A 20,211-nucleotide genomic window follows, 5' to 3' on the forward strand; every position below is an offset into this window, starting at 1 on the left:
TTTTTTTGAGAAACTAAAATTTCCGAGTGGTTATATAATTAAATATATATTTCATTCAAGCATAAATTTTTTAAAGCCATGGTAAAGATAGTAGAATATTCAATAATTTGACTTTTTTATTATGCTTATTAATGTGCGCAGTTAATAGTGAAAAGCTTTTCAGGGAAAGGTTTACGAATAACTTAACTATTGGAGGTACTGGGACAACACAAAGCATAAGTGTGCAGGTAAAAATCCACTATTTTGTAGTGATACAGCTAGCTTCATAAGTAAATGTACAAATATTAAAAATATTTGTAATTTTACATAAATATTTATGTTACATTTGCAAAAAAAAATATTACAGTGAAGCACAGTCGTGACTTATTACTCCTACTGATTAAAAGCAAGACAAGTATTGTCTTAACATTTATAGGAGTAGCGTTTAGAGAAAAGTAATGACTTAAAATTAACATCAGCTTTCAGTGCGAGACGGGGAGTTATCTTTTGATTATCTCTCTGTGCAATATGGCCTAGGTCTTATCACGTGCGTGACATTTACCAATTTTTAAATAAGTAAACCACAAATACAAGCAAGCTATCGCAATGGATATCCTGGAATTGCCATCAATTCAAAGTAGTGATAAGAAAATGAAGTAACCCACACATGAAGCGTGAGATAGTCTTTTTCCATGCCCGAATTCGTTTAGAGCATTTACTTGGGATTACTTGTCCCCGGAGGCTGTCCGAACTGGAAGTGAAGTACGAAGTACGAAGTACGAAAGTAAACGAGTCTGTGCGTCTCTTGCGTATTTTCAGGTATGCGTAAATTTGATTTAATTGAATGTTTTAGTGATTCTTATAAACTTTTTCATTAAATATTTCACTAGGACTAACATAATGAATGAAAAAAGAAAAGAAATTCGAAGTTAAAAAAAAACTTGTACATATACCGATAGTACCTTACGAACCAAAGGTAGAAACTTAAGTAGACTGCCATAAATTCGTGTAATGGTAATTTAATATATAACTTTATTATTTTAAGCTAATTTTTTTTTTGCTGGGATGGATTTATTTCTTGATAATGAATGTTAACTTGTTTAGCTGTTGAAACCATTTATAGAGGCCAAAACCTATGTACGTCCAAAAGTACGTTGAGGCGTAAGCAAATGACTGTCACGGCATCAGGCTGGGTTTGTAAACCCCACAAGGAAGGTAAAGCGCAAGTACACAACACGCATCAAACGCTAGGAAACTACGGTAGTTTATGAACTAAGCAAGTCGCAAGACTTCACGAACACTACAAACTGAAACTGTGAAACTGTAGAATAAATTTTCTTCTTCGGGCTTTATTTCATAATAAACGTTCTTTGCGAAAACTTGTGAAATTTTTTTATAAGTTACAATTGATTTAAAAGCGTCATCTCCTTTCTGTTTGATGTAGGTTATTAAGTGAACACGTGGTGCGTTTGATAACAAAGAAAATCGCAGTCTTATATACACTTGATGTATGTATCTTTAAAAGTATTAGTAACGCCCTACTTCAAACACTGTCGGACGTTGTGTTGTATCTTTTGAAATAGGGTTATTAAAAAAAAACTTTATTTAACTTTTCGCGTATATAGTTTCTTATGCTCTTCATTTTTTCTCTCGATAGTTTATAAATGAAGACCTCGGGTGTAAAAAAGTGATAACTCTCAAAATAATTAAATTTCAGTTTCAAGTGTTAATCGTGAAGGGTTTCTACTTTCTGAAGTTACGTTCAAGGAATAAACGTACCTTGGGAAAATACAAAGATTCGTAAAAAAAAAATTGTTTTCTCGGAGTTCCTAAACACGTACTTCATTGTGTTTAAAATTCACAAGAATGGCGGTTATCAATATCATAGGCTGATACAGGATTGAATTCTGGATGGGGACCGGGAGTCTGCAATACCCGCTTAAAAAAACAACAGAAGAAACGGCACTTAACATCTAGATACTAATAAATTAGTCTCGATATTAAATAAAGACTTAGAAACCAGGAAATTTCTTTGATTCATTTGGTATCAGGCTAAAATTTTAGTACTATGCTTTCCTATTTGCTGATATGCTACTGCAGAAATTACCCTTCTGTGTAGTGGGTTGATGTGAGTCGGCCACTCTACGCTGTTAAAAAATTTTCACCTTAAATTTACGAAGAAAGCTGGTTACAAATTATGCAGACATATTCATAAATTTGTCGTTGTCTTCGTAATTTAACGGTTACAAAGTTCATCAACTCTGAACATGAATCCACAAGGATAATCTGGGTGTAAAAGCTAAATATATTTAAAAAATTTTTGTCAAGACTTATGCGAAAACACACTCATTTCTTCCACGTGTGTGCTTACACGGTTTAAACAAAAAAAAACACATAATTCGGAAGTTGAAATTTCGTCGTAGTGTCTACGAAGATCCAGTTATCTGAAATTACGAATAACTTCTTCGTTTATTTGACGAGAGTTATCCGTTGAAAAATCCGTAAATTTACCGTAATTTCTAACAGTGTACTGTTTACTGGTAATTGACTGCCCCACGACAGCGGAGGGGAGCGTCGAGAGAATTGTGATCCAATCATCTAATCAATGTTAAGGTACAGATGTTTGCAGCCTCCCTTGCGACCAAAAGATTCCGCGAAATTTACGCGTGTATACATATTAATAGTTACACGTCCGTATTTGGTTGTTTATTTTTAACATCCAACCTCGGTAACGACAAAATTCACATGTTCTTACGTTGAAAATACGCTTACGATACGTGACTTCGGACACGAAATTTAACGTATAAATGTATGAAAATGGTGTTTTCAACCACAATTCTGCCGGAACAGCTACTTCGACTACGAATCATTCGATTTGCGGAACGAAAGGGTAAACCATATAGTGAAAAAGGTACGATAAAAGCGAGGCTTGAAAAAAAAAGTAAACCCCGGCTTGAACCTGATTTTCGACAAGGAATTTTATTAACATAAAAACTATAAGGGTTGTAAACGGGGTGGACCAGACGGCTGCACCGCTCCAGAGAGCCCGCCACAGCCGAGGTGACGGAGGCTCACCGTGCACGTGCAGGTATCACAGCCTCTCCGCCAGCTGGAGCCGTCCTCGTGTTGCAGGCCGTCCTCCGAGCGGCACGACTTGCGGCAGTCGCACTGCTCCACCACGCCGATACGGCCCTCCGCCGCCGCCAGCTGCCGACACACAGGCCCCGGGGTCACGTGTAGGTGTCTGCTCTTCAGTTCAAGTCACTCTGGCTCATGGAGGTGTTTGTCCATGGAGCAGGTGTAGGTGTCTGTTCTCGAGTTGAAGTCACTCTGCTCCATGGAGGTGTTAGTCCATGGAGCAGGTGTAGGTGTCTGTTCTCAAGTTGAAGTCACTATGGAGGTGTTAGTCCATGGAGCAGGTGTAGGTGTCTGTTCTCAAGTTGAAGTCACTATGGAGGTGTTAGTCCATGGAGCAGGTGTAGGTGTCTGTTCTGAAGTTGTTGTCACTCTGGCTCATTGAGGTGTTAGTCAATAAAGCAGGTGTAGGTGTCTGCTCTTCAGTTGCAGTCACTCTGGCTCATGGAGGTGTTAGTACATGGAGCAGGTGTAGGTGTCTGTTCTCAAGTTGTTGTCACTCTGGCTCATGGAGGTGTTAGTACATGGAGCAGGTGTAGGTGTCTGTTCTCAAGTTGAAGTCACTCTGCTCCATGGAGGTGTTAGTCAATGGAGCAGGTGTAGGTGTCTGTTCTGAAGTCGAAGTCACTCTGGCTCATTGAGGTGTTAGTCAATGGAGCAGGTGTAGGTGTCTGTTCTGAAGTTGTTGTCACTCTGGCTCATTGAGGTGTTAGTCAATGGAGCAGGTGGAGGTGTCTGTTCTGAAGTTGTTGTCACTCTGGCTCATTGAGGTGTTAGTCAATGGAGCAGGTGTAGGTGCCTGTTCTGAAGTTGTTGTCACTCTGGCTCATGGAGGTGTTAGTCAATGGAGAAGGTGGAGGTGTCTGTTCTGAAGTTCAAGTCACTCTGGCTCATGGAGGTGTTAGTCCATGGAGCAGGTGTAGGTGTCTGTTCTTCAGTTGAAGTCACTCTGCTCCATGGAGGTGTTAGTCCATGGAGCAGGTGTAGGTGTCCGTTCTGAAGTTGAAGTCACTATGGTCCATGGAGGTGTTAGTCCATGGGGTAGATGTATGTGTTCTAAAGCTGAAGTCACCTTGGTTCACGGATGTAATAGTTCACTGGGGTGGGTATCAGGTACTAAAGTTGAAGTCAATCTGGTTCGTGGAGGCGTAAGTTCATGGAGTAGGTGTCTGTTCTTATGTTGAAGTCACCCTAGTTCATGGAGGTGTTAGTCCATGGAGTATATGTGTGTGTGTTCTTAAGTTTAAGTCACTCTGGTTCATTAAGGCTTGAGTCTACGCTTCTACAGTTGAAGTCACTCTGTGTCAAGCCTGCGATTTAAAATATTGTCACACCGTTTGCAATGAGTGGTAATATTTTTTTTTTTTTAGGTTTGTCATGGCACCGAATGTAGCTTCGTCTACTTTTTGAAGTCAACACTTGTGTACTTGTGTTATCATCATGCAAGATGTGGTCGCCCACGTGAAATAATAAGTTATTTCCCTTGCGACGCTCACAGCCTGGAGCCTGCCAGTGAATGCGTGGTAGCAACGTGGCACAGAAGGTCTGGGAGAGATATGGGTGGTGCCTCGACATGAGCTAGAGCTGCAGCGGCCGCTCACACGTGGGTGGTGCTTTGACATGAGCTAGAGCTGCAGCGGCCGCTCACACTTGGGTGGTGCCTCGACATGAGCTAGAGCTGCAGCGGCCGCTCACATATGGGTGGTGCCTCGACATGAGCTAGAGCTGCAGCGGCCGCTCACACGTGGGTGGTGCTTTGACATGAGCTAGAGCTGCAGCGGCCGCTCACACGTGGGTGGTGCCTCGACATGAGCTAGAGCTGCAGCGGCCGCTCACACGTGGGTGGTGCCTCGACATGAGCTAGAGCTGCAGCGGCCGCTCACATATGGGTGGTGCCTCGACATGAGCTAGAGCTGCAGCGGCCGCTCACACGTGGGTGGTGCCTCGACATGAGCTAGAGCTGCAGCGGCCGCTCACACGTGGGTGGTGCCTCGACATGAGCTAGAGCTGCAGCGGCCGCTCACACGTGGGTGGTGCCTGGACATGAGCTAGAGCTGCAGCGGCCGCTCACATGTGGGTGGTGCCTCGACATGAGCTAGAGCTGCAGCGGCCGCTCACACGTGGGTGGTGCCTCGACATGAGGGAGTCGTGCCGGAGCTCACCCTGTCCGTGAGGTCCTGCAGGTTGCGGCGCAGCTGGTCGACGGCGCCCTGCAGCAGCGAGAACTGCCCGCACGTGGGGCACGTGGAGTCCAGCGACGGGCACTGCGACAGGTAGCCGTGCGGCCCGAATATCAGTCTTACGTCTTGCAGCGCCCCCTGCGGACAACACGCCCGGCTCCAGTCGCTGCTCGACCTCGCCGGTTCCAGGCGGTGCTCGCCCGAGCCTGGTCATCGCAGGCCTTCGCGCCTGTTGCCTCAAGTAGCTTAGCCATCGGGTTGTAGCCGCGTGACAAGACGAACACATCACCGAGTTTTCGGTTGACGTTGCAATCGCCAGCATCAGGATAGTGTTACCCACTTAGAGACCGGAAATAATTCGCGAATTCATTTCGCGATAGGCTAAACTACATTTAGTTATACCTCAGTACTGCCTTTGCTATTGGCTCACAACTTAGGCCCTATCTGGATGACTCTGGGCCAATGAGAAGCACCCGACCAAAGCTTTATCAAATCACAGGCTGCTACGTTGGGATGTCTCAAAAGTCAGCAGCCAATGAGTGGGTGACATTTAACCGAGTGTACGTCGGACTATGGAGTTCATCATGCAGGTCATTGAACCCGCGAATTTTTCCGCTCTCTAGTTATTACAAGTTCTCCTGCCTTTTAATACTCTCTCCTGAGAGGGGAGCGTTTCCGGATTGGCCAAAACCAAACAGGTCAACCAGACGAAAGGAAGAGAGTGTGATTGGCCCACAGCTGCACACCCAATCGAAAAAAAACACTCCTCTTTCAGGCGAGAGTGTTAAAAAGGCAGTACAACTTGTAGTAACCTCGTTAGGTAACTCCACTCTGACGATGGTGACTGCACATTCGACCGAAACGTCGGTGATATATTCGTCTTGTTACGCAGCTACAACCCAGAATCAAAGCTACTTCATACAATATTCGTTTTTTATACAAACACTGCACTGCCAATGTTTTGGGCATCTAACAAACATGGCGGAGACCAATATCTGGAGAGAAAACGACTTAAACAGATTACCATGTAAACATGCAGATGTGGTAATCCATATACAGTAAATGATTTTCTGTACGTTCAGTAAAAATGCCTTTGAAAACCAGTCGCCCAAAAATATTTTGTAATACCACAATAAAGATATTGTAACTATGTACGATACTTGGATATGGTTATTTTTTCATATACGAAAAACGTTTTTCGAGATAATTCTGAATAATTCTTCCAAAAACTGGAGCATAATTTTATATTTTAATTGATGTTTCATTTGAGCATAATATTTTACCAACCATGGAAAAGATAATCGATTACTCAATAATTCGATTATATTTTGTTTTATTATGCTTATTAATGTGCGTAGTTAATACTGTAAAGCAATTGAAGAAATGGTTTAAAAATTAACTTTTAACCATTTGATGTACTGGGACAACACAAAGCATATATTTCCTGTTAAAGAAACACAATACTATTGCGAATACTATTTTGTATAGTGATACAGTGGTTTTCATGTAAATTTATAAATTTACATATATTTGTAAGTTTACATGAACATTTCTAGTTAAAAAATTATTGTCTCTCGGTTCCTACCTCTCACCCTTACATAAAACAAAAATTGATATAATTTACCTTAAAATATTGCCAGTAACTTTCTAAGAATTTTAATAGATGACAGCATAATCCATCTTTGCACTGTTAACAATTTTCACCTTCAATTTACGAAGTACGCTGCTCAAAAATTATCCAGGTATCTTCTTCATTTTATGGCTACCTTCTTAACTTTAGGGACACCAAGTTTACTTATTTTGAAAATTACTCCAAAATAATATTATTTGTATATTAACATAACATTCGATAACTGGTTATGAAAACCAGTCACAACAGAACTCTCAAACTGAACGAATTTTTCAGAATTTCTTGGTGGATTTTCCAAACAATTTCTTTCTTACAAACCTTTACTTGACAATTACGAACACACATACACACACAAAAGAAAATATTAACAACTGTATCGGTCGAGAAGTTCTCAAGTGATGATCTTTCATACATGCGGCAATTGATTATATATATTTTGCATTCTTGAGTTTTTTCTATGACCAACAGTGCAAAACTGCAAAGGCGTAGGTCCAAAAACTGTATTAAACGAAATCAATATAACTTACCTAATACTAAATTAACACAGTATTAGTGCTAAAGTTCCTTATTTCGTAACAAGTTCGAGTTTTTGTTGTCATTGATAAACCGACAACACTGAAATTAATTGATCGCATAGCTGATTCCATGCGGTTAGTGTTTTTTCTTTAGCCCTGTCATGATGATACTGCCAATGTCACTAGGGTTTCAGTAAAGTACTCGTAAGAGCTGCTGTGACTTGCCACGAATAGCATTGTAAGGAAAGCTAATGGATGCAATAAAGATGCAAATTTAATAGTCGGTGATAACGGTCCACGCGAAAAGCGTTAAGGGGTTGTTGGGGTTGCCAACCCCAAGTAAAATAAATTACATGCATCACTACGAGGAGGGGAAAATTCGCGGAACGGACGTTGAGAACGAACAGGATTCATCATTACTTATGCACAAAAAAAGAAATTAAATTTTGACCTTGAAGAATTGGCAAATCAATTCATTAAGCACCATAAAATTAGGATTGAATGTTAACCTACGGAAAGCAACGAAAATTGTGTGTATTATTATCAAGTGAGTTTTTTTTTTCCTGCTGATTACTTGACGAGGCCAAATGCAAGCCTTACACAATTTGACTGCTATGTGACTTGAAACCCCTTATCCTCGAAATAAAGCCGTCTTAGGCCTTTATGTGCGAGCGAGTGCAGTACCTAACATCTCTGCCTTTGATTTTTTGTTTTTGTTTAGCAATGCCCCCGGATTCGTGGCGTTAGGCTACGAGCAATACAGCACAGTGTTGCGGGATGCGTAACGCAACGCTTCGCAGGCGGTGCCTACATCAACGACCACTCCACGCCGTTAATTTTCAATAGAATGAAGGTCGGAGTAACTTCATAAACATGATTTAAAATTTATCCTAGATCTTTTATAAATTCTTCAGCCATGTTACTTGATACTGGTGAAAAATTAATTAACACATGAATTTTTATTTGATTATTAATAACTGATTTCAACAATATTTAATCTTTAGATTTTTTTTCTAAGAATTTATCACTTTAATGCGTTGTCATTAAGTGTAAAGGCATTAGACGTGATCGATTCCTAGCGAAAACATTGCAGAGTTAATTGTCACGTAGCAAACACTCTCAACGAACAAGTCTGTAAACGAACAAACATCTGCTGTGTGCGTTGAAAAGAGTGACAGTGTTTTAAGAGTGTGGTCTACATGTCTACACTCATGAAATGGGTTAGAACACTGCTGTGTTTTTCACTTTTATCGAGTAATTAAAAAGGAAATATAAATAGAGCTACAATGAACACAACACAAGACTACAGCAGAAACAATACTTTCGAGTTAGTTGTTAGCTTAATAAATTAGTTTAGTAACTGCAACAAGCATAATTAGTTCTATTTTCAGAAACTTGTATTTATGAATGAAATTGTTACGCAGGTTGGTACTGCGTAACGAGGAAACTCGCCCCTGCGGGCTAGTGGGATAACACCCGCCATACACTGCACGGACTCGGCGCGCGAATTTCAATTGATGCGCGTTGGATAGCAGATCCTCGGGTCCACTCGTGCCGAATCGCCTTTGATCGGAGCACGTGGACGTGGTCGGAAGTTTCCGAGCCGCGTTTCCGATTCAGGATGTCCAGAATATTCCTCGCTGTTTTAGTATGGAGCGCAGCGAGTATATAAGCAGGCTGCTAGCACGAGTTCCACAGAGTCTTCTCTCAACCGGCTGCGTGAATAATGCGGTGACCACGACCCGCACCTGCGATCATCGACGCCGAAAGGCTGCCCGCTGAGGTCTTCAAGCTGCGCATGGATGCCGAAAAAGGCGGTAAGAGAGGCCGCAAATTATACAAGTCAGTTACGGACTTGGTAATAATTCAGTGGTAGCCCAGAAACAATTTGCAAGTTAGCACGGGACTTCGGAAGTAAAAAGTATGTGTCGGACTTTGCAGTAAAATGACCAAGGGGAACATAGAAAATTCCGCCGAGGGTTATGAAGTGGTTTGCGACTAGGAGCATAACAGAGTTCTGCTCAGCAATACTTTAAAAAAAAATATATTTTCTCGTTCTATTAATACGGTGAAAATAAAAGGTCCTACTACTTGATTAAAACATTAAGGGCGTAGTGCAGTGGCATTAGCGGGACTACCAGTCGTGGCGTTTAAGACTACCAATGAACATAAACAAGGAGGTAAATTTTTAATGAAAAACTGTTTTAAAATAATTTCAAGCAACAGCATGTTAGGTGATTTGTCTCCAATTTTCTGCACTAGTATAGTGTTCGTTTTATTACCAAATAATGTGAATTAGGAGCCGGCGAAAATGTGCAAGTATCAGGGAATCAGCACGGCGGCAGAGGTAGAATAAAGAAATTCGCTCCGTCGATGTTTCCGGTCCGACTGGGGTGATCAGGTCAAGGATCAACGGAAATAAAAAACACTCGCCGCTATCACTTAAACGACACTGAAGATTTTAGCCAATTTTATTTGGGGAGAAGTGTTGAAATTTAAATTGTGTTAGAAATATCTCGTTCCTAAGTCTCTGGTACTGTTAAAACAATGTCTAATTTTGATCGGTAATTGAAGGTTTAAGTATTTTGTATTAAAAAGAATTTGTAATTATAACTAAAAGAAAAGGGTCCAGTTAGAATTATTTATTGAGGAATAATTCGTGTGGTTATGAGAAAATGTTTAAAAAGTAGTGAATGGTACGTAATTTTGTATAAGTTTATTTCAGGTGTTTTGTTGGTAATCGCTGGAACATGAATTGTAGCAGTAATGTGTAACAGCCAACATAATAAGAAAATTTATATTAATGTATGAGGATTATATGTGTTTGTATAATGTGTGAATAAATCTCTGTACATGCCGTACTAAATACGTGTTATACATTGCTCTGTGTTTCCTTAAGCTCTTGTTGCCATTCTAATTTCCAACGACTAGGTAACAAAATAAACTATTTTAAGCTAAAACCTGCAGCCAAATTTTTTAATACTGGTCACTAATGGTAAATTAATTTGCTTCTGCGTAACTGAAACATTGTTTTTTTTTGTTTTTTTTTATAATGACTACCCCACCCAGATATGTTAGTAATATATATGCATGTTCAGCAGTATTTAGACATTAGTAAATACCCAAAAGATAATTTTACTTACAATAACAGTACAGTTTGGTTTCTAAAATCAGGATAAACCAAAAACTTCCGTGACCCTGGAAGATTGTGCATTTTCGAATTATTATAATCATCATTACAGGTCTGTTACAAAAATTGAAAGTTAATATAGGTTTTGTCTAATACACAAAACTAATCGCACAAAAAATTAATTTAACTTTTTCCAGTTAGGACAAACATTTGCACGTCTAAGTGACATAATTAAAATAAAAGACTGCAAGAGTTTGGTCGGCTGCATTTAAAACTCTCTAGAATGATGAAGAAGCATAAAAATTATGTTTTTATTTCCAACAACCAAAGTATTTGGGATTGATCATGGATAAGTAAGTCAGAAGCTTCCATTTTATCAGTAAACGTACGTAACACTTTCACTGTGTTCATCATGTGCTAACAATGTCAGGCACGGGTAGGGTAGCCGGCGCGCGGACAGTACCTCAAGGAGGGAGTTCTGCAGGTATGGTGCGCTCCCCTCGCCAGGAAGGGCGAGGTAGCCGGCGCGCGGACAGTACCTCGAGGAGGGAGTTCTGCAGGTATGGTGCGCTCCCCTCGCCAGGAAGGGCGAGGTAGCCGGCGCGCGGACAGTACCTCGAGGAGGGAGTTCTGCAGGTATGGTGCGCTCCCCTCGCCAGGAGGGGCGGGGTAGCCGGCGCGCGGACAGTACCTCGAGGAGGGAGTTCTGCAGGTATGGTGCGCTCCCCTCGCCAGGAGGGGCGGGGTAGCCGGCGCGCGGACAGTACCTCGAGGAGGGAGTTCTGCAGGTATGGTGCGCTCCCCTCGCCAGGAGGGGCGGGGTAGCCGGCGCGCGGACAGTACCTCGAGGAGGGAGTTCTGCAGGTATGGTGCGCTCCCCTCGCCAGGAAGGGCGAGGTAGCCGGCGCGCGGACAGTACCTCGAGGAGGGAGTTCTGCAGGTATGGTGCGCTCCCCTCGCCAGGAAGGGCGAGGTAGCCGGCGCGCGGACAGTACCTCGAGGAGGGAGTTCTGCAGGTATGGTGCGCTCCCCTCGCCAGGAGGGGCGGGGTAGCCGGCGCGCGGACAGTACCTCGAGGAGGGAGTTCTGCAGGTATGGTGCGCTCCCCTCGCCAGGAAGGGCGAGGTAGCCGGCGCGCGGACAGTACCTCGAGGAGGGAGTTCTGCAGGTATGGTGCGCTCCCCTCGCCAGGAGGGGCGGGGTAGCCGGCGCGCGGACAGTACCTCGAGGAGGGAGTTCTGCAGGTATGGTGCGCTCCCCTCGCCAGGAAGGGCGAGGTAGCCGGCGCGCGGACAGTACCTCGAGGAGGGAGTTCTGCAGGTATGGTGCGCTCCCCTCGCCAGGAAGGGCGAGGTAGCCGGCGCGCGGACAGTACCTCGAGGAGGGAGTTCTGCAGGTATGGTGCGCTCCCCTCGCCAGGAGGGGCGAGGTAGCCGGCGCGCGGACAGTACCTCGAGGAGGGAGTTCTGCAGGTATGGAGCGCGCACCTCGCCAGGAGGGGCGAGGTAGCCGGCGCGCGGACAGTACCTCGAGGAGGGAGTTCTGCAGGTATGGTGCGCTCCCCTCGCCAGGAGGGGCGGGGTAGCCGGCGCGCGGACAGTACCTCGAGGAGGGAGTTCTGCAGGTATGGTGCGCTCCCCTCGCCAGGAGGGGCGAGGTAGCCGGCGCGCGGACAGTACCTCGAGGAGGGAGTTCTGCAGGTATGGAGCGGCACCTCGCCAGGGCAGGGCGGGGTAGCCGGCGCGCGGACAGTACCTCGAGGAGGGAGTTCTGCAGGTATGGAGCGGCACCTCGCCAGGGCAGGGCGGGGTAGCCGGCGCGCGCACAGTACTTCGAGGAGGGAGTTCTGCAGGTATGGTGCGCGCTCCTCGCCAGGACGGGCGGGGTAGCCGGCGCGCGGACAGTACCTCGAGGAGGGAGTTCTGCAGGTATGGTGCGCTCCCCTCGCCAGGAGGGGCGGGGTAGCCGGCGCGCGGACAGTACCTCGAGGAGGGAGTTCTGCAGGTATGGTGCGCTCCCCTCGCCAGGAGGGGCGGGGTAGCCGGCGCGCGGACAGTACCTCGAGGAGGGAGTTCTGCAGGTATGGTGCGCGCACCTCGCCAGGACGGGCGGGGTAGCCGGCGCGCGGACAGTACCTCGAGGAGGGAGTTCTGCAGGTATGGTGCGCGCACCTCGCCAGGACGGGCGGGGTAGCCGGCGCGCGGACAGTACCTCGAGGAGGGAGTTCTGCAGGTATGGAGCGGCACCTCGCCAGGGCAGGGCGGGGTAGCCGGCGCGCGGACAGTACCTCGAGGAGGGAGTTCTGCAGGTATGGAGCGCGCACCTCGCCAGGACGGGCGGGGTAGCCGGCGCGCGGACAGTACCTCGAGGACGGAGTTCTGCAGGTATGGAGCGGCACCTCGCCAGGGCAGGGCGGGGTAGCCGGCGCGCGGACAGTACCTCGAGGAGGGAGTTCTGCAGGTATGGTGCGCGCACCTCGCCAGGAGGGGCGGGGTAGCCGGCGCTCGGACAGTACCTCGAGGAGGGAATTCTGCAGGTATGGAGCGGCACCTCGCCAGGGCAGGGCGGGGTAGCCGGCGCTCGGACAGTACCTCGAGGAGGGAGTTCTGCAGGTATGGTGCGCTCCCCTCGCCAGGAGGGGCGAGGTAGCCGGCGCGCGGACAGTACCTCGAGGAGGGAGTTCTGCAGGTATGGTGCGCTCCCCTCGCCAGGAGGGGCGAGGTAGCCGGCGCGCGGACAGTACCTCGAGGAGGGAGTTCTGCAGGTATGGTGCGCTCCCCTCGCCAGGAGGGGCGAGGTAGCCGGCGCGCGGACAGTACCTCGAGGAGGGAATTCTGCAGGTATGGAGCGGCACCTCGCCAGGGCAGGGCGGGGTAGCCGGCGCGCGGACAGTACCTCGAGGAGGGAGTTCTGCAGGTATGGAGCGCGCACCTCGCCAGGACGGGCGGGGTAGCCGGCGCGCGCACAGTACTTCGAGGAGGGAGTTCTGCAGGTATGGAGCGCGCACCTCGCCAGGACGGGCGGGGTAGCCGGCGCGCGGACAGTACCTCGAGGAGGGAGTTCTGCAGGTATGGAGCGGCACCTCGCCAGGGCAGGGCGGGGTAGCCGGCGCGCGGACAGTACCTCGAGGAGGGAGTTCTGCAGGTATGGAGCGGCACCTCGCCTGGGCAGGGCGGGGTAGCCGGCGCGCGGACAGTACCTCGAGGAGGGAGTTCTGCAGGTATGGTGCGCTCCCCTCGCCAGGAGGGGCGAGGTAGCCGGCGCTCGGACAGTACCTCGAGGAGGGAATTCTGCAGGTATGGAGCGGCACCTCGCCAGAGCAAGGCGGGGTAGCCGGCGCTCGGACAGTACCTCGAGGAGGGAGTTCTGCAGGTATGGTGCGCTCCCCTCGCCAGGAGGGGCGAGGTAGCCGGCGCGCGGAAAGTACCTCGAGGAGGGAGTTCTGCAGGTATGGTGCGCTCCCCTCGCCAGGAGGGGCGAGGTAGCCGGCGCGCGGACAGTACCTCGAGGAGGGAGTTCTGCAGGTATGGTGCGCTCCCCTCGCCAGGAGGGGCGAGGTAGCCGGCGCGCGGACAGTACCTCGAGGAGGGAGTTCTGCAGGTATGGTGCGCTCCCCTCGCCAGGAGGGGCGAGGTAGCCGGCGCGCGGACAGTACCTCGAGGAGGGAGTTCTGCAGGTATGGTGCGCTCCCCTCGCCAGGAAGGGCGAGGTAGCCGGCGCGCGGACAGTACCTCGAGGAGGGAGTTCTGCAGGTATGGTGCGCTCCCCTCGCCAGGAAGGGCGAGGTAGCCAGCGCGCGGACAGTACCTCGAGGAGGGAGTTCTGCAGGTATGGTGCGCTCCCCTCGCCAGGAGGGGCGAGGTAGCCGGCGCGCGGACAGTACCTCGAGGAGGGAGTTCTGCAGGTATGGTGCGCTCCCCTCGCCAGGAAGGGCGAGGTAGCCGGCGCGCGGACAGTACCTCGAGGAGGGAGTTCTGCAGGTATGGTGCGCTCCCCTCGCCAGGAGGGGCGAGGTAGCCGGCGCGCGGACAGTACCTCGAGGAGGGAGTTCTGCAGGTATGGTGCGCTCCCCTCGCCAGGAGGGGCGAGGTAGCCGGCGCGCGGACAGTACCTCGAGGAGGGAGTTCTGCAGGTATGGTGCGCTCCCCTCGCCAGCAGGGGCGAGGTAGCCGGCGCGCGGACAGTACCTCGAGGAGGGAGTTCTGCAGGTATGGTGCGCTCCCCTCGCCAGGAAGGGCGAGGTAGCCGGCGCGCGGACAGTACCTCGAGGAGGGAGTTCTGCAGGTATGGTGCGCTCCCCTCGCCAGGAGGGGCGAGGTAGCCGGCGCGCGGACAGTACCTCGAGGAGGGAGTTCTGCAGGTATGGTGCGCTCCCCTCGCCAGGAAGGGCGAGGTAGCCGGCGCGCGGACAGTACCTCGAGGAGGGAGTTCTGCAGGTATGGTGCGCTCCCCTCGCCAGGAGGGGCGAGGTAGCCGGCGCGCGGACAGTACCTCGAGGAGGGAGTTCTGCAGGTATGGTGCGCTCCCCTCGCCAGGAAGGGCGAAGTAGCCGGCGCGCGGACAGTACCTCGAGGAGGGAGTTCTGCAGGTATGGTGCGCTTCCCTCGCCAGGAGGGGCGAGGTAGCCGGCGCGCGGACAGTACCTCGAGGAGGGAGTTCTGCAGGTATGGTGCGCTCCCCTCGCCAGCAGGGGCGAGGTAGCCGGCGCGCGGACAGTACCTCGAGGAGGGAGTTCTGCAGGTATGGTGCGCTCCCCTCGCCAGGAAGGGCGAGGTAGCCGGCGCGCGGACAGTACTTCGAGGAGGGAGTTCTGCAGGTATGGTGCGCTCCCCTCGCCAGGAGGGGCGAGGTAGCCGGCGCGCGGACAGTACCTCGAGGAGGGAGTTCTGCAGGTATGGTGCGCTCCCCTCGCCAGGAGGGGCGAGGTAGCCGGCGCGCGGACAGTACCTCGAGGAGGTAGTTCTGCAGGTATGGTGCGCTCCCCTCGCCAGGAAGGGCGAGGTAGCCGGCTCGCGGACAGTACCTCGAGGAGGGAGTTCTGCAGGTATGGTGCGCTCCCCTCGCCAGGAGGGGCGAGGTAGCCGGCGCGCGGACAGTACCTCGAGGAGGGAGTTCTGCAGGTATGGTGCGCTCCCCTCGCCAGGAGGGGCGAGGTAGCCGGCGCGCGGACAGTACCTCGAGGAGGGAGTTCTGCAGGTATGGTGCGCTCCCCTCGCCAGGAGGGGTGAGGTAGCCGGCGCTTGGACAGTACCTCGAGGAGGGAGTTCTGCAGGTATGGTGCGCTCCCCTCGCCAGGTAGGGCGGGGAAGCCGGCGCGCGGACAGTACCTTGAGGAGGGAGTTCTGCAGGTATGGTGTGCTCCCCTCGCCAGGAAGGGCGAGGTAGCCGGCGCGCGGACAGTACCTCGACGAGGGAGTTCTGCAGGTATGGTGCGCTCCCCTCGCCAAGAGGGGCGGGGTAGCCGGCGCGCGGACAGTACCTCGAGGAGGGAGTTCTGCAGGTATGGTGCGCTCCCCTCGCCAGGAGGGGCGGGGTAGCCGGCGCGCGGACAGTACCTCGAGGAGGGAGTTCTGCAGGTATGGTGCGCTCCCCTCGCCAGGAGGGGCGGGGTAGCCGGCGCGCGGACAGTACCTCGAGGAGGGAGTTCTGCAGGTATGGTGCGCTCCCCTCGCCAGGAGGGGCGAGGTAGCCGGCGCGCGGACAGTACCTCGAGGAGGGAGTTCTGCAGGTATGGTGCGCTCCCCTCGCCAGGAGTGGCGAGGTAGCCGGCGCGCGGACAGTACCTCGAGGAGGGAGTTCTGCAGGTATGGTGCGCTCCCCTCGCCAGGAGGGGTGAGGTAGCCGGCGCGCGGACAGTACCTCGAGGAGAGAGTTCTGCAGGTATGGTGCGCTCCCCTCGCCAGGTAGGGCGGGGAAGCCGGCGCGCGGACAGTACCTCGAGGAGGGAGTTCTGCAGGTATGGTGCGCTCCCCTCGCCAGGAAGGGCGAGGTAGCCGGCGCGCGGACAGTACCTCGAGGAGGGAGTTCTGCAGGTATGGTGCGCTCCCCTCGCCAGGAGGGGCGAGGTAGCCGGCGCGCGGACAGTACCTCGAGGAGGGAGTTCTGCAGGTATGGTGCGCTCCCCTCGCCAGGAGGGGCGAGGTAGCCGGCGCGCGGACAGTACCTCGAGGAGGGAGTTCTGCAGGTATGGTGCGCTCCCCTCGCCAGCAGGGGCGAGGTAGCCGGCGCGCGGACAGTACCTCGAGGAGGGAGTTCTGCAGGTATGGTGCGCTCCCCTCGCCAGGAAGGGCGAGGTAGCCGGCGCGCGGACGTACCTCGAGGAGGGAGTTCTGCAGGTATGGTGCGCTCCCCTCGCCAGGAGGGGCGAGGTAGCCGGCGCGCGGACAGTACCTCGAGGAGGGAGTTCTGCAGGTATGGTGCGCTCCCCTCGCCAGGAAGGGCGAGGTAGCCCGCGCGCGGACAGTACCTCGAGGAGGGAGTTCTGCAGGTATGGTGCGCTCCCCTCGCCAGGAAGGGCGAGGTAGCCGGCGCGCGGACAGTACCTCGAGGAGGGAGTTCTGCAGGTATGGTGCGCTCCCCTCGCCAGGAGGGGCGAGGTAGCCGGCGCGCGGACAGTACCTCGAGGAGGGAGTTCTGCAGGTATGGTGCGCTCCCCTCGCCAGGAGGGGCCAGGTAGCCGGCGCGCGGACAGTACCTCGAGGAGGGAGTTCTGCAGGTATGGTGCGCTCCCCTCGCCAGGAAGGGCGAGGTAGCCGGCGCGCGGACAGTACCTCGAGGAGGGAGTTCTGCAGGTATGGTGCGCTCCCCTCGCCAGGAGGGGCGAGGTAGCCGGCGCGCGGACAGTACCTCGAGGAGGGAGTTCTGCAGGTATGGTGCGCTCCCCTCGCCAGCAGGGGCGAGGTAGCCGGCGCGCGGACAGTACCTCAAGGAGGGAGTTCTGCAGGTATGGTGCGCTCCCCTCGCCAGGAAGGGCGAGGTAGCCGGCGCGCGGACAGTACCTCGAGGAGGGAGTTCTGCAGGTATGGTGCGCTCCCCTTGCCAGGAGGGGCGAGGTAGCCGGCGCGCGGACAGTACCTCGAGGAGGGAGTTCTGCAGGTATGGTGCGCTCCCCTCGCCAGGAGGGGCGAGGTAGCCGGCGCGCGGAGAGTACCTCGAGGAGGTAGTTCTGCAGGTATGGTGCGCTCCCCTCGCCAGGAAGGGCGAGGTAGCCGGCTCGCGGACAGTACCTCGAGGAGGGAGTTCTGCAGGTATGGTGCGCTCCCCTCGCCAGGAGGGGCGAGGTAGCCGGCGCGCGGACAGTACCTCGAGGAGGGAGTTCTGCAGGTATGGTGCGCTCCCCTCGCCAGGAGGGGCGAGGTAGCCGGCGCGCGGACAGTACCTCGAGGAGGGAGTTCTGCAGGTATGGTGCGCTCCCCTCGCCAGGAGGGGTGAGGTAGCCGGCGCTTGGACAGTACCTCGAGGAGGGAGTTCTGCAGGTATGGTGCGCTCCCCTCGCCAGGTAGGGAGGGGAAGCCGGCGCGCGGACAGTACCTTGAGGAGGGAGTTCTGCAGGTATGGTGTGCTCCCCTCGCCAGGAAGGGCGAGGTAGCCGGCGCGCGGACAGTACCTCGACGAGGGAGTTCTGCAGGTATGGTGCGCTCCCCTCGCCAAGAGGGGCGGGGTAGCCGGCGCGCGGACAGTACCTCGAGGAGGGAGTTCTGCAGGTATGGTGCGCTCCCCTCGCCAAGAGGGGCGGGGTAGCCGGCGCGCGGACAGTACCTCGAGGAGGGAGTTCTGCAGGTATGGTGCGCTCCCCTCGCCAGGAAGGGCGAGGTAGCCGGCGCGCGGACAGTACCTCGAGGAGGGAGTTCTGCAGGTATGGTGCGCTCCCCTCGCCAGGAGGGGCGAGGTAGCCGGCGCGCGGACAGTACCTCGACGAGGGAGTTCTGCAGGTATGGTGCGCTCCCCTCGCCAGGAAGGGCGAGGTAGCCGGCGCGCGGACAGTACCTCGAGGAGGGAGTTCTGCAGGTATGGTGTGCTCCCCTCGCCAGGAGGGGCGGGGTAGCCGGCGCGCGGACAGTACGTCGAGGAGGCAGTTCTGCAGGTATGGTGCGCTTTCCTCGCCAGGAGGGGCGAGGTAGCCGGCGCGCGGACAGTACCTCGAGGAGGGAGTTCTGCAGGTATGGTGCGCTCCCCTCGCCAGGAAGGGCGAGGTAGCCGGCGCGCGGACAGTACCTCGAGGAGGGAGTTCTGCAGGTATGGTGCGCTCCCCTCGCCAGGAGGGGCGAGGTAGCCGGCGCGCGGACAGTACCTCGAGGAGGGAGTTCTGCAGGTATGGTGCGCTCCCCTCGCCAGGAAGGGCGAGGTAGCCGGCGCGCGGACAGTACCTCGAGGAGGGAGTTCTGCAGGTATGGTGCGCTCCCCTCGCCAGGAAGGGCGGGGAAGCCGGCGCGCGGACAGTACCTCGAGGAGGGAGTTCTGCAGGTATGGTGCGCTCCCCTCGCCAGGAAGGGCGGGGAAGCCGGCGCGCGGACAGTACCTCGAGGAGGGAGTTCTGCAGGTATGGTGCGCTCCCCTCGCCAGGAGGGGCGGGGTAGCCGGCGCGCGGACAGTACCTCGAGGAGGGAGTTCTGCAGGTATGGTGCGCTCCCCTCGCCAGGAGGGGCGGGGTAGCCGGCGCGCGGACAGTACCTCGAGGAGGGAGTTCTGCAGGTATGGAGCGGCACCTCGCCAGGGCAGGGCGGGGTAGCCGGCGCGCGGACAGTACCTCGAGGAGGGAGTTCTGCAGGTATGGTGCGCTCCCCTCGCCAGGAGGGGCGGGGTAGCCGGCGCGCGGACAGTACCTCGAGGAGGGAGTTCTGCAGGTATGGAGCGGCACCTCGCCAGGGCAGGGCGGGGTAGCCGGCGCGCGGACAGTACCTCGAGGAGGGAGTTCTGCAGGTATGGAGCGGCACCTCGCCAGGGCAGGGCGGGGTAGCCGGCGCGCGGACAGTACCTCGAGGAGGGTGTTCTGCAGGTATGGAGCGCGTACCTCGCCAGGACGGGCGGGGTAGCCGGCGCGCGGACAGTACTTCGAGGAGGGAGTTCTGCAGGTATGGAGCGGCACCTCGCCAGGGCAGGGCGGGGTAGCCGGCGCGCGGACAGTACCTTGAAGAGGGAGTGCTTGGAGTTCCTCTGGCCCAGCCAGAGCGCCATCTGCGGCGAGGAGAAGTTGCGGTCGGGCGGCCGCACGAAGCGGCGGTACAGCGGGTGGCAGTCGACCAGCAGCTCCACCTGCGAGCCGCTCACCGACACGGCCAGCTTGTGCCACGTGTTGTCGGCCAGCCGGTACGGGAACGACTCCACGTGCACGCTGGCCTCGTGCTGCTGCTGCTGCTGCTGCTGCTGCTGCTGCGGCACGAAGTGCAGCCGCACCTCGTCCTTGCGGCCGCTTGACTGCACCTCCAGGTACCTGCCGCACACCAGCTGTTCCGTAACCTCAACGCGCATCATCTGTTGGAGAAGCAGCGCGAAAACATGGACACTACCGAGATTCCATGCGCATCGTGCACGAGACAAGTGGGTCCGTAACCTCAACTCTCAACCTTGCACGTCATTCAGCACGAAGCATCTGTTGGAGAAGCAGCAGGAAGACATGTTCACTAACGAGACTGTATGCGCATC

At 53.3% G+C, this 20,211-nt stretch overlaps 1 protein-coding gene across 2 annotated transcripts in view; it reads right to left on the minus strand.

Moving 5' to 3' along the window:
• LOC134531958 (protein kinase C-binding protein NELL1-like) overlaps window positions 1-20,211 on the minus strand; it is a 114,131-nt gene that overhangs the window by 42,391 nt on the left and 51,529 nt on the right. For both annotated transcript variants that reach the window (XM_063368056.1, XM_063368055.1), the window contains exons 4-6: window positions 19,696-19,999; window positions 5,277-5,432; window positions 3,055-3,186 (exon numbers count right to left, since the gene is read on the minus strand). In XM_063368056.1, the coding sequence (XP_063224126.1) occupies window positions 3,055-3,186; window positions 5,277-5,432; window positions 19,696-19,999 (592 nt within the window). The remainder of the gene's footprint in view (window positions 1-3,054; window positions 3,187-5,276; window positions 5,433-19,695; window positions 20,000-20,211) is intronic.

Source organism: Bacillus rossius, chromosome 5 (assembly GCF_032445375.1).
Source record: "Bacillus rossius redtenbacheri isolate Brsri chromosome 5, Brsri_v3, whole genome shotgun sequence".
Lineage (NCBI taxonomy): Eukaryota > Metazoa > Arthropoda > Insecta > Phasmatodea > Bacillidae > Bacillus > Bacillus rossius.